The sequence below is a fragment of the Homarus americanus genome, unplaced genomic scaffold (assembly GCF_018991925.1).
Source record: "Homarus americanus isolate GMGI-L3 unplaced genomic scaffold, GMGI_Hamer_2.0 scaffold23617, whole genome shotgun sequence".
Lineage (NCBI taxonomy): Eukaryota > Metazoa > Arthropoda > Malacostraca > Decapoda > Nephropidae > Homarus > Homarus americanus.
This window is the reverse complement of record NW_024720711.1, coordinates 654,669-676,549: the sequence shown is the minus strand read 5'-3', so window position 1 is coordinate 676,549 and position 21,881 is coordinate 654,669. Positions and strand designations below refer to the sequence as shown.

At 36.8% G+C, this 21,881-nt stretch overlaps 1 protein-coding gene across 3 annotated transcripts in view; it reads left to right on the top strand.

Annotated features, from left to right (window-relative positions):
• The window catches only part of LOC121860707 (ribosomal protein S6 kinase alpha-3-like), a gene marked incomplete at its 3' end in the record, with an annotated part of 99,364 nt that extends 81,044 nt beyond the window's left edge, over positions 1-18,320 (top strand). For all 3 annotated transcript variants that reach the window (XM_042358008.1, XM_042358005.1, XM_042358007.1), the window contains 10 exon segments: positions 360-441; positions 781-941; positions 2,045-2,151; positions 2,326-2,503; positions 3,548-3,713; positions 4,772-4,933; positions 6,360-6,502; positions 7,247-7,465; positions 16,284-16,442; positions 18,082-18,320. In XM_042358008.1, the coding sequence (XP_042213942.1) occupies positions 360-441; positions 781-941; positions 2,045-2,151; positions 2,326-2,503; positions 3,548-3,713; positions 4,772-4,933; positions 6,360-6,502; positions 7,247-7,465; positions 16,284-16,442; positions 18,082-18,320 (1,616 nt within the window).
• Positions 18,321-21,881: the final 3,561 nt, after the last annotated feature.

Sequence of the window (21,881 nt, the reverse complement as noted above, 5' to 3'; positions counted from 1 at the left end):
GTTTATTGTCTATTGTACAATATAATTGTAGTTTTGAATTTGACATCCTCCAAGAATCAAATATGGCAGTCTGTATTATATTGTACTGTATTATTGTTCTGTATTGACATTGGAGTCCTATTGCTTGGATCAGGTTACATTTGATATAAAGAAAAAGTAGTGGTGTACAGTACTGTACAATTGCTGTATAGATTGCATTACATAGGAGCAATGTACTGTACTTGTTTCTTTAATATATACAAGGAATTACATTCACTTGTCTATTAAGACAGTACAGGTACAGTATTACAGTACTATAGTTTATTGAAACGTGTGTGGTCACTGAATTCTAGATACAATAATGTAATTTTTTCTTTCAGGTTTTTCTGGTGCGAAAGATAAGTGGTCAGGATACTGGTACTCTATATGCCATGAAGGTGCTCAAGAAGGCCACACTTAAGGGTGAGTTGATGTTTTTCTTTTTCAAGTGCTGTACAATACTAATCATTTAAGTGTAAAAGCATTTCAGCATCAAGCATTTCAAACCAGTTGTTCCAGTCATGTAGAAGATTACACAAGCAACAGCAATATTCATCATTTTAGTTAGACATCCTGTACTGTATTTGTAAGTCACAAGTTTGTCAGAGATCCTCAGTTGGTTTACTACCTGAAACGTATATTTTTTATACATATTTTGTAGCTACAGTAGTACTTTTATAGATTGAATCTCTTCAAGTTAATGGTGATGCAGTGTATGTCATGTCCATGAGTGAGGTACAAAAAGCTCTTTTTTATTTACAGTGCGTGACAGAGTGCGGACCAAGATGGAACGAGATATTCTCGCAGATGTTAATCATCCATTCGTAGTGAAGCTGCACTATGCCTTCCAAACGGAGGGAAAACTCTACCTCATACTAGATTTCCTGAGGGGCGGAGATCTCTTCACAAGACTATCAAAAGAGGTAAAAAACTATTCTGCATTAACCTACATTAATGCTAACTGTGCATACCAAGTCATTAAATTCAGGTTACCTTTATCATGTACAAACTAACTTCACTGTAAATGATCAACAATAATAATGCGAGTGTAATCTTAAGGTGAACAGTATAATGACATTTTACAAATTGCTTATCTACTTGTAAATTTTCTTTCATAGTATTTTTATTTCATTAAGTTTAACTTCTCTCCAATGCCCTCTAATATGATCCAGTAAACCTGACCTTACACTGTTCTCCCTATTGAATATTCTATCTGCCTTTGATCTTGTTAAACATAACCTTAATACATCCTGATCACTTCCAACACACCTGACACATCCAGTCTTTTGTGGTCCTCTTCATACCTCATACATTTCCTTCCTGTTAACACTACCTGCTGACTTTTTAAAGGTTGGTCACAAGGACCTCATTCATGTCTGAAACTAATGCTTCTTACTGTAGGAATATGATACAGTGGAACTTCCTTAATATGATGGTCTTCATGCATTTGAAAAGAGTGACATTAAGCACAGTTAGACATTGAATCACTGAATGTGTTTGACTTAGACCATATGGTGGCAATGTGTAGGGTACTGTATGTTTGTGTGAGAACAACCCAGCATTAAACAGTAATGTTTATATCGCGAAGCATGAAAAGATTTGCACATGCTGTACTGTATGTTAATAGCACTTGAGTAAAAAGGGTAGCAGTTACACTAATTAACCAGTCAGTTAACAAGTGTCCACTAGTGTCCACTGTGTGTATATTTTTTAATCACAAGTTAATTCACTTTCTTTTTGTATTCAGCAAAATTCTTCCACTGCTGAAAAAAAATGAAAATGGAATTGTTTTGGTGTGAGGGGGTAACTGAAAGCCTGTGGAAATGTGATGGTGGTGGTGTCGGTATTTTTTACTAACCTAGGTTAGGGCTCTCATTCAATTGCAAGTGAAAATACTTGCTAAGTGGCCCTAAAAGAGTGAACCACTTGCACAGTTACCAACATGTAATATTCTCCATCTTAAGTTGCATACTGCTGTGGTTGTAGGTTGAAATGATATTTAAGAATAATTTTTTCTTTATTTCAGATCATGTTCACAGAAGAGGATGTTAAATTTTATTTAGCAGAATTAGCATTAGCATTAGATCATCTTCATTCAGTTGGTGTTATCTACAGAGACCTAAAACCTGAAAAGTAAGTTGTTGGATTATTCTTTAATCATCTGCTTTACTGTATTGTTGTTCACCACTTAAGATATCTGAAATAAATATCAAACATTCTTTAATTATGAAAACAAAATTTAATTTACAATTCATTCACTAATGCCACTACCAAGTGTCATATTTTGATTGTCTTCTTGTGTTGCAGCATACTTCTAGATGCAGATGGCCACATATCCCTCACAGACTTTGGCCTGTGTAAGGAAGCACTAGATGACCAGAAGGCATATAGTTTCTGTGGCACAGTAGAATACATGGCACCAGAGGTGGTTAACCGCAGGGGGCACAACACAGCTGCAGACTGGTGGTCATTTGGTGTTCTTTTGGTGAGTTTTAAGAAAAATCTTCATTAATTGATTGCAGTACAGTATTACTCTTATGAATTTCATTATCAACATATTATTTGGTATTATAATTAATGAAGGAAATATATTGTTTTATAGCCACCAATTTCACTTTTATTTAAAATCATGATAAAATCACACGGGAAAAGGGAAACAACGGTGCACCTTAGCTTTCGTCTTTATTCAAGACATCTTCAGTTGCCTCTGAAGATGTCTTGAATAAAGACGAAAGCTAAGGTGCTCCGTTGTTTCCCTTTTCCCGTGTGATTTTATCAAGATTTATCTTATCCACGTTTTCATTGTGGATCTACATGAATTATTTAAAATCATTGAAGTAGATGCTGACATTTCTGTGAATATAAATGAAAATAAGTCATGGAGTATTGTTGTCATCTGTGGGCTGATTGGGGTAGTATGGTACTTTGCTGCCTGGATTCAGTGCATAAAAAGCCATCAAAACAATAAAAAACAATGATGTCAGCAGAATACTTGCAACTTTGGCTAATAAAAGAATCTGAGAGACTTAATTTATCACAAAGCATACATTCCTGACTTGTTACTTTCACACATACCTGTACATTGTCTAGAAGCCATTTAATTCACCCATGGTTTGCTTGTCACACCATGTATTGTAGTTGGGTTTTAAGGATATCCAAGTACTGTATGTGGGACTTAGAGGAAAGCTTGAGAGGAATCCTTGACCAACACATCCACATGTAAACCTTGGTCTATGAACATATTATTGAACAATTTCTTCTCCACGAAACCATGAAACTGTAGTGTTAAATGATGAATGATAATATCCCTTTAAATAATACTCATAAAAATGGATTGTTATACTATACTGAAAAGGTTTGGGGAATTTTAATAATTTGGGCTAGTTACCGTGGTCTACATTCATTAACTCTCTTGTGGTCTTTAGTCGCAAATTGTGCCACTAAGTGCATTATTAAAATCTTATGATTTACAAGTGTTATTTTTAATGCCATTCCTGTGATAATCTCTTACTATAACTCCTTTTTACAGTTTGAGATGTTGACAGGAGCTTTACCATTCCAAGGTGCAAACAGGAAGGAAACAATGACATTAATTCTTAAAGCTAAGCTAGGGATGCCAGCGTACCTGAGCCCAGAGGCACAGTCTCTCCTCCGGGCACTCTTCAAAAGGAACCCAGCCAACAGATTAGGTGCAGGTATGTGAAGCAAATAATTCATTTATGTTTGTAAAGCCACAGCCACTATGTTGAGGTGTATTTATGTTTTACTCATGTAAGAGAATTTAATGGACTGGTTGAGTTTTATATATGAATTTACTTTTAAGTTCATAGTATTTATTTGTGGAGGAGGAGGCCTTTGATAGACACATATCTTTGTGTAAGAGTAATTCATTTGTATTATTTTTCTTCTGGTATATTGTAATTCTAAAGAATTTCTGTTATCTGTTACTCATATTTTCTCTTCAAATTTATGATAGTTGTATTTTTCATTAATTCAAGACATGTTTTTGGTGACATCTACACTCTTCATACAGTCAACTGTTTCATCTGCAAATATCATCACTATACTTCAGGCTTATCATTGTTTTGTAGTATACAGACCTTTGTATCTCACTCTTTAGCCATGTTATGCAACATAAACACTTGTGATATGTGTTTGCCACCTTTGCAGTCCCTTCTTCCCTTTTAGATTGATTCATAATACTTCATCTCATTTACCTGTACAGTACATATTAAGTTGATTCTTTGATGTCTTTCATAGGTTTTATCATACTCAAAAGATTAATGTACACAATCCATTGAAAGGTAACAGCTATTTCAAGATGCGAAGTACTGTTACGTGTGACCACAGCTTATTACTGCTAAAAGATTAAATTTCGTAAGTCCTTTTGTGCTCTAAAAGTTGTAACTTTTGCCATTTTTCTTATATTGTAATTAAAAGAATTTATATTTGGCAATATCCAAAGTGATGCATCATTCTACTGTTATTACTGTCATGTAATTCTCCAAAATTTTACTGATTTTTTCTTCGTGATCTTGGCTACAAAGGACAAAAATATTCTCTAGTATTGAGAAAAACTTGTGAACAGTAATTTTATAGTTTTCAGATAATAATCTTCTAAACTCCATTTATTCTAATTAGGAGTTTTGCATATCCTTTGTTAATGTAAAGCTGTGGTCATATACTGTACTGTATACAATATGATATCTGAACAAACTTTTATCAGAGATATAATATTAAGAAATTTCCACAGGTCCAGAAGGAGTAGAAGAGTTAAAGCGTCATCCATTCTTTTCATCCATTGACTGGAGCAAACTGTATAGTAAGGAAATTGAACCACCCTTTAAGCCTGCTGTTTCAAAAGCAGACGATACATTTTACTTTGATCAAGAGTTCACCACAAGGACACCTAAAGGTTAGTTTGATATATACTGTATATATAGATAATTAATATATATATGCAACATAATTTTTTCTTCGAAATACGAGATTCATTTTATAATTAATCTTTCAATGCCTTACAGAACAAACATTGTACAGTACCATGCAAATTTATTGCAAAATATGTTAATTTAATATTTTGTTTGACAACTGTGGTGTTTTAAGACTTATTTTACATGTTTTAGTATACGGTAGTCTACCAAGGCTTGGCACAGGTTCTTTATTTCTTCATCTTTGAACCATACTTTGATGACTGCTCCAAGAATGTTGATTTTGGTTGTAAAATACACTTTTGTCAGCTTTATCAATAATATTTTGATGATGGCCCTGAGATTTTCAATTGGGTTTCAATCAGTGAGTTTTCTGACGACTTAAGCAGTTTTATATTCTTGTTTTGCAAGTACAGTACTGTATTGAGTAACTGTTAAAGATGTGTGACAGGGAGCAAGGTCATGTTGATAAACCCCTGAACCATTGGAGACAGGATTACTGACAAAAATCCATATAATATGTTCTGGGAATGCTTTTCTTATTATGATAGTGATCTCTTGTATCCAATAAAAGGAATGATGAATTCTGTCTGGCATGATGATAATTATTATACAGTAGTAACAATGATATTTATTTAGTAACATTGTCATACAAGTTTACCATTGGTTTGGCATGTACAGGTATATAGATAATGCAGGTACAGTTCACTGTTTACAGTGAGATAATGAAGTATCTTCCCAGCTTTGGCAGAATTATAATGAAACCTGACTACCGAACACAGTAAATGGTGTCATTGGTGACCCCTTTCCTAGGTTCATTAAGCCTGCCAACTATTTACTGGCTCCACACATTCCTGTATTGAATGGCTCAACCATTCTGTAATGTATTCGTCAAAACCCCAGGAAGATACTTCATTCTCTCATTGTGCATACACTGTGCAGGTTTACAATTTCCAATGTACAGTTCCCTCCAATGGTGCATTTACAGGGGCTCGTCATAAAAACATTGCCACAAATCATTACAGTGAGATATTTGTTTTAAAATTGTTTTACTTTGATTCCATACTATGCTTAATCTTGCGGGTTTCCTTCTGTCAAATGTAAACAAACACAGGGCTGCTACACTGCACAAAACCTGATGAGCCCCTGTAAGTGCATTAGTAAAGGGGATTACCTAGAACAGTACTGTATGCAACAATAGTAAACATTAAGGTAATTCGACCATGGAGAGAAAAGTTGTTCCTGAAGTGACGATCAGGTTTTGTGATTCTTCAAATATGCATATAGCCTCTTGGAAACAAACATGAAAATATCCATGTGCATTTGTGATTTTTCATCTTTGAAACCCCAAAATGGCATGTTGTGAAACTATTACAATTGTGTAGTTTTAAATTTGAAAACTATTTTCAGATTCTCCTGGTGTTCCTCCAAGTGCCAATGCCCATCAAATGTTTAAGGGGTTCAGCTTTGTAGCGCCCTTTTTATTAGATGATCAAGTTGATGGGGTGGAGATAATGCAGTCACACCCAGCTGAGAAGACAACACTTAGCAAGGTACTGTATATCAGGTGCTCTTTTTCTATTTCTTTTAAGCACATTCTTAACCCCTTTCCTGTGAAGATCTCATTTCTATGAGTAATTGTTTTATAGCAGGCACTGTGAAGGTCTCATTTTTACACCAGTCTTATAAAAACTTTTTACTACATTCCAAAACTATCTTTGGCTTTGAATCAAGTGCCTAACACTGCTCAGGTAATCATGGCCAACCCACACAAGCATGGAAAATGGCCCTAAAATGTTATTCTTGTTATGAAAATCTTTAGATGCTGTAGATTTTATCCTTCCTCAGAATTTTTCTTGTATACTTTACCCCTTATCTTGAAGTATAAAGGTTCTGTATGCATGGTAACATCTGCTCTGGAATGAATTCATGTATGTCCCTATTATTTTACCATGTATCTGGTCTCCTGACTAGGTAAATATTACAATAAATACTGATATTTGTTCATTTTATTGTGTTGCTTTACTCGTTATTTTTCTTTAGCATTCAAATTTGTAATCTTACTTTAACCAATAATCTCAAAATTGTCAGGTTTGAATGTTAGGGTTATCAAATATTAGAGCATTCCCAGGCTTAATCTTGTTTAGGTAACTTCCATTCTGCAAATCTTATGAAAATTCCCTGAGAATGAATTGTTTGCTTGAATAATTTTCAATAAACTATTTGCAGTTTTCTTTTTTTTATATTATACATTATCTTTACTTTTCATGTCATTATATGTCAAATTTTCTTTACAGAGATTATCAGGTGTGAAACCTAACAGCATACATGATGAGTATGATCTCTCTGAAGAGGTTGGTCGTGGCAGCTACAGTGTTTGTCGACGTTGTGTCCACCGGGTAACTAGGCAAGAATATGCTGTTAAAATTATACCCAAGAAGACTCGGGACTGCCAAGAAGAGATTGAGATACTCTACAGATACGGCCATCATTCAAATATAATTTCTTTACGAGATGTAAGTTTTAGTTTATCTCTATATGACTTTTTCCAGACAGCTACCACACACCTTGGTTCTATTTTTCCAGTCATTGTTTTTTTGGGGGTCAGACAATTTGCATTTTTAAACTTTATCTCTCCAACCACATCCTCCATTCCACTATCCTTCATGGAAGTGCCGTGGGTGTAATACTAAGAAGAATGTCGAATTTTTGTATATATCAGGATTGATTTGATCTTTGCTTTGTCTTCTGTCAGAAGGATATGACAAGTCTAAGAAGATGGGAGGCATTTACTATCTATGTTTGGCTTTTCGAAAAAGGAAATAGGTTTGAAGATGTAAAAGGTGTTGTGAATGAGGAATGAAGATGTATTGTGTGATATATCTGTAAAGTAATGAGTATATTTGTACTGAGTTTTGACCCGGCATTAAAGTTAGTGTAAAGTAGAAAAAAAATTATTCTTGGGTGACACTATAGCCTAAAACCATAAAATCTAGGCAAAACTGCTGGAGGCACAAGGTGAAAATTAACAAACTTAGATCATTTACTATATTTCCTCAAGTTTACACAATATTCACGCAGTTAGTAATAATTCACTCACACAGTTATTCCCAATCACACTACAAGCTTAGTACAACAATAACACAGAAGTGTACCGACTGGGAACTATTCCAGATACAGTGATTTCTGCTATAACGCGTGTTTTGATAACGCGAATTTGCTCTAACGCGATTTATGAATTAGGAACGATATTTGTATAACGCGAACGCTTGTTTGCTATAACGCGATTTTTGCTTACTATTTCTCCAATTTTGTGGTACAGTGGGGTATGCTATAACGAATCTAATTGGTTCTAGAACCTTGTTCGTTATAGCATTCGTTCGTTATAGGATTAATCCGTTCCAGGCCCCCAAATACAACCACTTAACACTGAAAAATATAATATAAAATTGTAAAAATTGTAAAAAAGTGCATAAAGATGCATCTAAACCCCTGAAATAAAGAATATCATTAATATTTGTAATAAAAAAACAATAAATTAGAAAAAAAAAAAAAATTAAATAATGTTCGTTGTAGGAGTTTCGTTCGTTATAGCATTCTCAATTTTATAGGTAAAACCATTCGTTATAGGAATATTCGTAGTAGAATCCGTTCGTTATAGCATACCCCACTGTATTAACTGTGAATATAGTAAAGAAGAATATCAACAAGAAGCGTTCTGGTGATAGAATTCCTGGTGATGATCGTAAAAGAAAGGATATAACACTTGAAGAGAAGCTCGATTTTATCAACCTCAAAATCACCCTTCTCCCCCATCAAGTAAAGTGTTACATTTACTGTATGATTTCATTATTAGATATGAATGTAACATTTTTTAGACTGTGCTATCCTTTGTGTTAGGCTAACTACTAAATTTTCTCGATTTTGAGTAATCTGCACCTAACCCTATTTTCTCCATAAGCCCTGTTATTTCTATTACGCGATTTTCTATAACAAGATATTTTACAAGAACACAATTATCGCGTTATAGCAGAACTACCTGTAATTCACTACAGAGTCATTTCATATTTTAAAGTATAAAGTGATAATTCTCAGTGTTCAGTCACTGTATTTCTCAGTGTTTGCAGTCACTGTGGTTTTGAATGTTCATGGCCAGCCTTGATTATGGAAGTGCAGTAGCAATCCTATCCAGACTGCTTCATTGCATACTGTTCACTGTTAACAGCTGGACGGAGGGAAGTAATTGTTCGGTCTTTTACTTCCAGACCATCTCACAAGCACTGTTCAGTTCAATACTTACAGCAATAAAAAATGCTGTAAACCCATATCCCACAGATACAGTATTGCACTGGAGAGCTGGCAGCAACATGACAAAGCTGTTGAGGAGGGGTGTTTGAAGTAGACAGTCATCAGCCTCCTTCCCTGCCTCATGTTACTGGATAACTGTGGCACTGGCATGTCATGCGAAAGTGTGAGTGGCCAGCATCTATATCTGAGCTCATCTGTGTTCCTAAAATTGCTCAGTGAAGCGGTAGAACTTCAGGAAATTTGTCTCGTTTCAGTAGACAATGTCATCCCTATTCCCACATTGATGGACAACGGCACTGAACGGTTCGTTGTGTGAACAGGGCAGGAAGACAAAGAGTCTTGGCTAAGGCATCTTGCTTGATCTGTTTCCCTGAGTGCACTGGTCAAGGAGGTTGTCTTATAGCAATAGCAATAAGACAACAGTCAACTTCCTCATTCCTGGACAAAAGCACTGAATGGTGTGATGTATGAATAGGGAAGGATGCTGAAAGTGCAGAGGTCACCTCTACCCTCATCAGTGTCTCTGGCCTGGCTGCATTCTCATAGAATTTTGAAATCGGAAGGGGAGTTATTTGACAGGCCATGATTAGCTAAGAAGTAATTTACTTATGGGTTGCTAATGGCATAATCTTCACATCACCTTCCACCTGTACAGTATATCCACACGTACACAAAAATTATGCATATATGAACTAACATCTCCCGACTTTTAAGAGTCTGGAAATTCCACTGATTTATCACTCAGGTAGACAATCATTTGTAAATGTAATGTAATAGAATTACGTTCACAGCACAAGGATACTCGACACGGTGTCGTACTGGAAGGACATAATGAATAATGATGAAATTAAAGTCATCACATCTTCATGTTGCAGTCTTCATCCATTCTCTTTTAATCTGAACATGGTCACTGCTCTGTCTCTGCTGCTTGTAGGCTGGTTTTACTGTGTTTTGAGAGAGAGAATGGGACTCCTGGGAGCACGTGGTTTTTGAGAGATAGAAAGGATGGAAACCTGTGCTCACTTATCTGTCCTTCAACTTATTGCATGCTGGGTGGGCCTCAGCTGAAGTCTTACTATATTTCCCTTTCTCTATTACTGCTCCAGTCTTTTATACTTGCTGATATCACCCATTTCTTCCCATACATACCAACTACTGAAATTTATCACACACTCATTTTAATCATTTATTGAAAACATTTTTCTTCTGTACCTTGTTTAATTGTTCAGTACAGTATAGCAGTTCAAATTGCAAAGTTAGTTTTCACTCAAGTGTCTTATGGTGAGATTAGTGTCGGGGTTTGATATACAGTGATATCTCCGTTAGGCACAACAATTGGTGCAGAGCACTTCTGGGAATGAGAGATTTCCGGGAAACAAGATGACTCTCGAATCTTGAAAAAAAAATCCCTCATCCCTGGAATTTTCCGGAATTTTCCAGGTAACAAAAATTTTCTCGGAAGTTCCAGGAATTATGTGTTACATCATCTCTTGAACCTGGAAAAATATCCCCCATCCCTGGAAAAATGTGCCCGATTTTCATCTCTCAAACCCTGAAAAAACTCCCCCATCCCCAGAATTTTCTGGGTATCGGGAAAATTTTATCGGAATTTTCCGGAAAATGCAACCCTCGGAAAATCGTTCCGAAAGCCGGAATTTTCCGGATAATTCCAGCTTTGGGAATGATTTGCAGAGAAAATTTCAATTCCGGCTATCGGAGAGTTCTGGGTTTGACGGATTCCGGCTAACGGAGATATTAATGTACTGTATTTATTAATTTCAGTGTAAGCACTTACTTGGTGACATTCCAATTTTTAACCTAGAAGCATGTAATTATTAGTACTACAATCTATGTCAGTATTTTTTTTTCTCTGTTGCACATTTTTTATTGGGATATTGTGATTGTAAAAAAAAATCATGATTTTTAATCTTGGGTGAACCACACGTCATATTAACTCCTTGTGTATGGGGTCCAATCTGAGCTGAATAAAATCGTCTAGTGTTAGCCAAATAAAATATTAAAAGTGGCGTCCCTGTAATGTAGGGGTTAAGTAAGGTATCCATGGCAACTAAACTCTCTATTCAAGAGTAATTTTTGCTCATAACTAAACAGGGATACTACAGAGTATTTAATATTAATGTGCACAGAGATAGATAGTAATGCCAAAGCCCTGGACTAGTCACCCTCTCCATTTCAGGTGTTAAGCTAGGAAGAGTGGTAGGCAAAGATGCTAGGCTCTTGATTTTTTCTTAAGGGCATCTACCTGTGATGACTGGATGTGTACTTACATACTCAAGCTGATCACCATCATCATATTCCTTTGCATCACTACTGGTACTTTCCTATAAAATTGCATCTATTTCTTCCATGTAGCTGTGCATTAATGTTATATTTGCGTCTACCAGACGCATGCGTATCACTCTTGCAGTTGCCAGACGCGTGCTCTGATACACGTCCTTCCACCATGGTGTTTGTAAGGTAACTGAGTAGCTGTGAAATTTCTAAGAGTGAATTATTACTGCTGTTAACATATGGAATTATTGTATGGTTCATGGCTGCTCCAGGATATTTGAAATGTGGCAGGGAAAGTCAAGACATATTCCCATACATCATAGGACTCTGGTCCTAAGTGTATGAGGTATGGCCATAGGACTAAAGAGCTAGTGAGGGTGCCATAATGGTGTCTACTCCACCTACATACCACAAGGATTACTAAATACCATGTTGTCAGTTGCTTTATCTTCATGCTGGGAGGTTTCGGGCCATACAGAGCTTTTGTCCACATTAAATGCAATTTATAGAAAGTGTATCATCTAAACCTGTACAGTGTGTTCTATTTTTGTAAAACTTAGACCACAACATACTAGAATCACCAGACATCATGAGCTTAATACTCTTCTAACACCTGACTCACTTCTCCGAAAATTTCTATAGGTCATCATAACCTGTGTTTTGGAGAATATAAGTCAAATTAAGTAATATGTCTGGTTTTAGTTCTGCATTAATACAGCATGTTAGAATCACCACATTTCATGCAAAGGATCAGCAAATGACAGTAGTCACCTCCCAAAAGAATGCAACTAGTGAAATACATGCAACTGCAGTCAAGCTTTGTAATCTTCAGACAACTTGGTGTACAGTATACTATGACACATGGTGTAAGTTTGATAGTTATCCACACAAATATCACCATATACACTTGTTATATTTTTTATGAATATACTTCTTTCACAAACTTATTGTGCAGTGTGTGAGGTGGCATTCACATGGATCTTTTTGGGGAGTTAGATTACAGATGAGTTGTTGTGTGTGTGTGTGTGGAAGCATTGGAATGTGGATTGAATGGATTTGGGATCACTTGGATATTATATTAATATAAAGCTAGGAAAGGTGATGTGTTTATTTGTTTTAGGTGGTACAGTATAGAAAAGGAAGTGTGTTTTGTATGCTGTTTGGGCAAAGGAGGTTGCTAAGTTGTGGTGAGAGGTGTAGTTGGGATATTGTCGAGAACCTTTGTGTTGGTGGGAGGTTAAACACGGTATCACAGGAATGAGTAGTGTTGAGCTGGTGAAGTAAACTGTGTGCCTCAGATGTTGAAGTTGTTTTGTGTGAGGAAAATTCTTGTTTTAGAATATGAGTGAATATTTTGTTTTGTTTTTTTATCATCAAGATGAAGGCAGATATTGCTGGGCTCTGGCTTGTGCTAGCATAGTTTAATGAGACGCAGATAAATTATTTGTTTCTTGATTTTAGTAGTTGTCATTGTTGTCCAAAGGTGGTGTATTGAGTTTGATTGCGGTTTTGGCATTAATATTAAATTTCTTCTATGAGGCATCCAACACAGTGGTACTGGGATCCTCTAGTAGGATTAGTAAATTTGCAGATGATACCAAAATGGGGAGAGTGATAAATTCAGACAGTGACTTTGAACACCTTCAAAGAGATCTAGATACCTTACATGAGTGGTCAGTAGACTGGCAAATGAATTTTAATACTGATAAATGCAAGGTACTACAGATAGGGAAGACGAATACAAACGTTAAGTATAAACTAGGTAACACGGAAATAGAAAACTCAGATTGTGAAAAAGATCTAGGTGTATTTGTTAGCAACGACTTGAAACCTAGAAAACAATGTATTAGCGTTCGCAACAAGGCAAACAGGATTCTTGGGTTCATATCTAGGAGTGTGAGTAACAGAACTGCTGACGTTATCTTGAAACTTTACCTAGCATTAGTGAGGCCACACATGGATTATGCGGTTCAATTCTGGTGTCCTTATTATAGAATGGACATAGATTCTTTGGAGAGAGTACAAAGAAGAATGACAAAAATGATCCATAATATTAGAAACCTTCCATATGAAGAAAGACTGAAAAGCTTAGGCTTGCATTCATTAGAGAGGCGTAGAGTTAGGGGAGATATGATAGAGGTGTTCAAGTGGGTAAGTGGGATTAACAAGGGTAAAATGGAAGATGTTCTGAAGCTCAGTAATAACGAAATAACTAGAACAAATGGCTTTAAATTAGATAAATTCCGATTCAGAAAGGATATAGGCAAGCACTGGTTTGGTAATAGAGTTGTGGATATGTGGAATAGGCTACCAAGTGCTATAGTAGGATCGGGGACGCTAGGGAGCTTCAAGACGAAGTTGGATAGGCACATGGAAGTGCTGGGATGGGTGTGAAAGGGATCTGCCCTGTATGGGCCAGTCGGCCTCCTGCAGTATCCCACTTTCTTATGTTCTTATGTTCTTATGTAAGCTTGAACATGAATTTTTTGCATGGAAACAGGTTGGTGTGGAGAGACCTGTGTAATTGAAATAGCCTCATATTTATTCATTGTTTTGATGTTAGTCACATCTTAAATTGAATATTTATGAGGATATGCTGTACAGTATATGATGATGTTACCAGTGTGCTGATGAAGTTCATAATTGTTGATACAAAGAGATATCTACTGATAAACAATTATGCTTTTCAGAATATTAACTTAACTTTGTGTTTGGTGTGTGAGATGAGTTTGAATAGGTTTCTAAATGTCACATCTAGGTTCTGATAGCAGTTAAAGCGAGAGGATGCACACTAATCACATGTTCATACAATGTGGTTTTTAATACTGCTGTGTTGTGAATCCTTCAACTTGTACTGATGTTTTTTCTAAGACTGAATATGAATACATGAAGGCAGTGCAAATATACATACCGGTAAAGAGTGAGTTACAGTATTGTACTCAGTGGCTGCTTCATTTGTTTTCTTTCTTGTTCAGGCAACATCTCCGTAATGTTTTGAGACAGGAAGCTAAAATTTGGACACATTAGTGACCCAACTACTTTACCCTTTTTTTTTTTTGTTATGGCACAGGTACCTTGATAATTTTTCTTTTTCATTGTTTTATTTTGATTTCACTCTACTGTATGTGATATTAGTAAATGTAAATTTTTTTGTATTTCTACAATAAATAATATTAGCTACCGGTAAGCTATTCAGGCAATGAAATGGTGTAAATGGATTCTACATTTTTTGAAGATAAAAAGAAATTGAAAGTGTTTTAAGCTCAACACTAATTAAGGTCCTAGTGAACATTAAATTAATTAATTCTGGTAGATTAGAGTATCTGTCATACAAAAATCTACCAATTGAAATACAGTAGTCCCTCGCCAACCGCAGGGGTTAGGTTTCTGAAAAACCCTGTGGTTGGCAAATCCACAGTTGGCAAGACTAAAGGCTTGAGGGAAATAGGGAGTTATGTTCCACTGCCACGAATAACACTTGTCAAAGTCTAACTAAGTTTACCTGTTCTTTCACTAAATAATACCTGTATTGTACATTTAATTAAATTTGAATCAAATACATATAAAATGGATTCATATAAATTAAATTGTAATACAAATTTTACAGTACTACAGGGGTATTACCTTCACAACATTGATGACAATAGTGGATGACAATGAATATGATGTGGCGGAAGAGGTGGTTGTTACAAGGAAGAGGGAGGCAGAGGCCCATAGCACATCCCACTGATGCTATACTCTCCCATGTGCTAGTCTATCAAACGCTTCAACTTTCTTTTCTAATGTCATTACGTTCCTTGCCCTTTTCACCTTCTTCTCACCTTTATCACTAACTCGCAGTGAATGCTTAGGGCCATAGTTAAGGGTAAAATCAATGTTATTGGAGATAAGTAAGAGAATACGGAGCAGTACAGTACATCAGTACACTACGAGATCACAACACTGAGATAGTGGGAAGAGCAATGGCAAGAGATGGGATGCTGCATGGAGGAATACATTAGATCACGGAGGATAAAGACACTGCACTAGTCCACGGGTACAGAAAACTATATGCTGTGGTTGGTAAAATGATATAGAATGAAAGCCGTGGATACATGGAATCCGCAGATGGGAAATTCGTGGTTGGCGAGGGTCTACTGTAGTCTATGTGACAGAATATTTGAGCATTCTAAATGTAAAGTTGAAGAATATTTAATACAGGTGTAATTTTCTTCTTTTTAATTTTCCACATATTACATGAGAGTAAATGAGGAAATATTGCACAAATCAGGCAACTGGCTGAGTGACTGTGTGTGTAATGGTGTAAGTGACTAGTCTTCATGTGAGTTTAAGGAGCAAGTTATTTGGTGATTATAGAAGAACGATGACACATTGAAAACTTTTTTGTAGACTTAGTAACATTGAGAGTGTTAGGAAATAATGAATAAGTTAGTGTACAGGTATTTTCAGAAATGAATAATATAACCAAATTGATAGAAGTACAATGGTTTATTATGTGCTTTTCTTTGACACAAGTTCATGATAGTATTCATTTTACATAATTACCCATTTTACGGAAGCCTCTTGATCCCCAAGTTTCTGATTGGGAAATAATTTCTTAACTATACTGTATATAATATTTTATTACTCTTTTCATACATATTATACCTGTACTGAATTTTCATCACATTTCCTGAGACAATACTTTTATTGGATTCAAATGAAATTATTGATTTATGATATTTGTTGTTTCAGGTTTATGAAGATGATGCACATGTGTACCTGGTGATGGAGCTCATGAAGGGAGGGGAGCTGCTAGACAAGATCCTACGGCAGAAATTTTTCTCAGAAAGGGAAGCTTCAGCTGTGTTGCTTACCTTAACTAATGCCGTCCAGTACTTGCACCAAAATGGGGTATGTATAATTTTTCTATTCATCTATAATACAAAGTCATGTTTGTCTTTTTTTCCATTGCATTTACAGGGGGTAGTGCTTGAAGGAATCTTACCCAAACTCTGTGGTTACTAGACTAATACAGAGTTTTAATTGTGAAAGTTTAGTATCAGCACCTAGATTTTGAAAGGTTTTGTTTGTTGGTTTGGGAGTCACTAATGAAATATATTTATTCTACCTTACACCAAGTATCAGAGCTGTGTAAAGAATGAGAGCTGTCACAGCAATATAAATGTGGGAAAAGCTAAAAATTCAATAAAGAAAAGAGGAAGAAAGAAAGATAAGTGAAACATGTTGTACCCTGTGAAGTTTCTTTTTGTTCTGAATTGATATCACGGCGAGGTCATACAAAGTTAGAAATATACCTGAAAGGAAAAATTATATGAATATGAGAGAAGGAAGAGGTAAAGAGGTGTAGAATTGAAGGAAGACTGTAAAGGATAGTTATTATAAATAGTAAAGGATAAAGTTTAGTGTAGAATAGTACAGTAAATGATGAGACAAGAACCATCAGTGGGTGGTTGAACAGCCCCTTTATTTTCTCCATTGTTGTGATGCATGGACCAGGTAAACAATATTATAATACTTATAACTATTAATTTGAGCTTAACCATACTTTTATTACAATTATCATTTGTTGTTACTTTTCTTGATTATTATGTAAAACTGTATCTGGCGTGTCATTTTTCTTCACACAAATTGATGTAGCTACAGGTAGTTTCGACAGAATTATGTCCAAATGCTCTAGTCACTAGTCACTGTATGCATCACACTTCAAGTAAGAGACCCAGCAACAGCACTTGCAATATTTTCAAAATTTTTTTTTTTTATATTGAGTTAATAATTTTGTTCTTGATACATAATGAGTAAATGTATATACAGGTTGACAATCCCTTATCCGAAATCCTTGGGACCAGATGCATTTCGGTTTTTGGAATTTTTCGGTTTTCAGAATGGTTAGGGTTTTTTTTTTTTTTTTTTTTTTTTTTTACAGGGATCAGCCCACCTGGGCACAGGTCACTGACCCACATTGGGGCCTGGGGGCTTAAATATAATAATAATAATAATAATAATAATAATAATTCATAGGTCTACTGTAGGTCGTGTTTCTCACTTTTGATCTTTTTTTCATTCTTGTATTCCTTTATTATTATTATTATTATTATTATTATTATTATTATTATTATTATTATTTTATTATTACAGTATTATTGTTATTATTATTATTGTTATCATTCTTATTTTATTTTTGTGTATTTTTTATTAAAAATTTTATTTACTATGAATAATTATTGTTATTACTGTATTATCATTATTATTATTATTATAATTATTATTATTATTATAATTATTATTACTATTACATTTTCACCCCCCAGGCCCCGATGTGGGTCAGTGACCTGTGCCCGGGTGGGCTGTTACCCCCAAAAAAAAATGCTCCACAAAAAAACTTTCGGTTTTTGGAATTTCGGATAAAGGGTTGTCAACCTGTATTGTAAAGGGGAAGTGGTAATTATTGTCTGTGTTAATACAGTATATTCTTCCGTCGGGACATACATGATGATTGTATTGTAATATTCTTAATTTCTTTCTTCATCAGGTAGTCCACAGGGATCTTAAGCCATCAAATATTATGTATGCTGACATCTCGGGAAGTCCAGAATCATTGAGGATATGTGATTTTGGCTTTGCCAAACAACTCCGTGCAGAGAATGGGCTTCTAATGACGCCATGTTACACTGCCAACTTTGTTGCCCCAGAAGTATTGAAGAAACAAGGCTATGATGCTGCATGTGACATATGGAGCTTAGGAGTGCTCCTCTACACAATGTTGGCAGGGTGAGTATCTGTTTTATGGTTCTTGCTAGTTGTATATTGATGACTTGTGTTCATAGCTGACAATACTGAAAAGATAGTGGAGAAATTTAAGGATGGAATAGAGTCAGGGTATGTGAATTAATATGTTGAAGAAAGTAATGATTAGTGGCATGGGTGAATGTTGCAGATGAAAATGGGTACAGTATTTGCTGTAAGAAATTACCTCAGAGATAAGCACATGAAAAAAGAATGCAAGAGACTGTGTAATAATTACAGTTAACCCTCATTGGTGTGAAGACTGGCTGTAAGACGGTGGTGGTGATATTTTGCGTATGTTCGTTTTGATCATAAATTAGGTAACTTATTATAGAGACAGGATGACTGTTTGGGAAATATGAAATTGGTAAGGATTCTTTTAATACCAATTACTAAATGTATATGGTATATATGTGGGGTTTTATTCCTTTGGTTTTCTGATTAAGATAATTTAAATAAAAGAAAATTCATAAAACAAAAATTCCCAATAACACTCACCTGCTTTCAATATTCCACAAGTTCAGCTTTTGAAGTCGGTCTAAGTCAAATGGCCTTTAATATTGTGTGCTTCTTCACCATATTGAATGAAGCAACAAATGATTGTTTGATTAGCCAACTGCCAACTGTGTTCCTGAATGGCACCAGCAAGTCTTTGTGCAGATGGCTTTGATGATATTTTTATTGCTCGCATACCACTGTATCCTAGGTGACCGGAGTTAATTACAAGTAACGAGCATGACAGTTATTTCTTTATCTCACATGATGACGTCACTACCAGCTCACTGTTGATTAGTTAGTTTTTGCATAAACTTATTACGTTTTTTTTGTATTATTGTGGAATCGGTGTATAATTTAATTGTGGATGTATTTATGACTGATGAAATAAAACACATGTTCCTGGTATGGTTTGAATTATAGGTTACTTACTCTACCTTTCATATGCTATATACAGTACAGTAAATTTGTTCGCGCTTCTCAACCTTTTCCTGCTATACGAGTAAAGATTAAAGTTGATGGAATCAAGGGTAAATACTGGACGTTCACACATTCTGCTTTTAGTTGTTATTATTTATCCATTATTCGTATCTTTTTCTTTGGCACTCCTGAAATCCAACCAGTTTAATATGCTGTCTTTCATGTCATTAGTTTTCTTCCTCATTTCCATGTCTATTATTACCCTTCTTCATTTTACTTACTTCACTTCTTTTTTTTTCTTTTTAGGCTTGCACTCTTTTTATAGGTGGCTCTCATCTTTGATATGTCTGTCTGATGTCTGACAATGTTTTGACTGGTAACTTATAACCCATCTTGTTGATGGAGGTGACAAGAGGTTGAGGCACAGCGTGTGTTAGTGTTTAGGTTTGTGGCGCGTCCCTGCACAAGTGGGGCTTGGCGGGATGATCCGCTGGGACTTCCAGGAAGGGCCCGCCTGTGGCTCAGTGTGTGGTGGTGCGTACCTCACATGTCTGTGTTGACCAAGGGATGTAGAGATGTGTTTGTCTGGGGGCGGCTGATGCTCCCTGCCGTCTCACTCAGGACCAGGGGACAATGCACTCCACTATGGTGTCTAACATAATAACACCACCAAGCATGTAGGCTGGAGAGAGATATTGTTTGTGGGTTTGAAATTAGACTCTTGGTTAGTAACTTGAAGCAAAAATCTCACAAGAAAATGAAAATCTATTTGTCTCCCTGTCACCTATGATACGTCAAAGAAACTCTCCCTCGAGTAACTTGAAGGTTTATCCCCACTACTCCTCCCACCCTCCCTCCACAACCTAACTACTACTCATTATCCTTTCCTCCCACCCTACCTCCCACAACATAACTACAATCCCACTGTCTTTACTAAACCCCTATTTCCCTCTCTCTCTCCAATTAAGTTAATCCCCAATACACACACACAAAACTTACTCTTTCTCTCTCTCTCTCTCTCTCTCTCTCTCTCTCTCTCTCTCTCTCTCTCTCTCTCTCTCTCTCTCTCTCTCTCTCTCTCTCTCTCTCTCTCTCTCTCTCTCTCTCTCTCTCTCTCTCTCTCTCTCTCTCTCTCTCTCTCTCTCTCTCTCTCTCTCTCTCTCTCTCTCTCTCTCTCTCTCTCTCTCTCTCTCTCTCTCTCTCTCTCTCTCTCTCTCTCTCTCTCTCTCTCTCTCTCTCTCTCTCTCTCTCTCTCTCTCTCTCTCTCTCTCTCTCTCTCTCTCTCTCTCTCTCTCTCTCTCTCTCTCTCTCTCTCTCTCTCTCTCTCTCTCTCTCTCTCTCTCTCTCTCTCTCTCTCTCTCTCTCTCTCTCTCTCTCTCTCTCTCTCTCTCTCTCTCTCTCTCTCCTCTCTCTCTCTCTCTCTCTCTCTCTCTCTCTCTCTCTCTCTCTCTCTCTCTCTCTCTCTCTCTCTCTCTCTCTCTCTCTCTCTCTCTCTCTCTCTCTCTCTCTCTCTCTCTCTCTCTCTCTCTCTCTCCTCTCTCTCTCCTCTCTCTCTCTCTCTCTCTCTCTCTCTCTCTCTCTCTCTCTCTCTCTCTCTCTCTCTCTCTCTCTCTCTCTCTCTCTCTCTCTCTCTCTCTCTCTCTCTCTCTCTCTCTCTCTCTCTCTCTCTCTCTCTCTCTCTCTCTCTCTCTCTCTCTCTCTCTCAAGCCCATCTCTGCTCCACCTTTTCATGGCTTTATAGCTAATTTGTTTAGGTTGGTTGAAGCCTTTCTTTCTGGGCAGTGCGTGTTGGGGGTGGCACACAGGGATCCCGCAGCGAGTCTCTCAGGTGTGGTTCATGCTCCTCCCTGGCCAATTACCGATTAATTTTCACCATTCACCCTGCACTACCCACCTTCCAGTCGCCACTCCCTCCCTTCTCCCTGACCACCTCTTCTTCCCTCCCTGCTTTCATTCTCCCTGACCACCTCTTCCTCCCTCCCTGTCTTTTTTCTTCCTGACCACCTCTTCTTCCCTCCCTCCCTTCTCTTCCTTCCTTCCTCTCCTTTCCTCTTCCCTGACCTCCTCTTTCTCTTTCCTTCCTCGCTTCCCTCCTCCTCTTCCTTATTTCTTCTTCCTCCTCACTTTACTTTCTTTACCCATTCCCTGACCTCCGATGCTCCCTTCTTTTCCTCCCTCCCTCCCTTCTTACCTTCCTCCTTCCCTTCCCATCTCCCTTCACCTTCTTACCTCCTTCCCTCTATCCCTCTATCCCTTTTCGTCACCTTCCTTCCCTGGTGTCGCTCCTTCCTTTCCTTCCTTCTCTCCTCATACCCCCCCCTTCATGTCTCCTCCCCTCCTCTCTTCTCTCCCCTCGTCCCTTCCCTTCATGCCTCCTGCTTCCTGGGTTCCTCCCCTCGCCTTCTGCAGCAGCTGTTAAAACAACCACCTCATTGATGGTTGCAGGGCACATTAAAAAGCTCAAGAGGCTTGGCCACATTATTGAGCCACTTGTGAGTTCGTTTGTGTTATGAGGTCACTTGTGTTGTGAGGTCACTTGTGTTGTGAGGTCACTTGTGTTGTGAGGTCATTTGTGTTGTGAAGTCACTTGTGTTGTGAGGTCACTTGTGTTGTGAGGTCACTTGTGTTGTG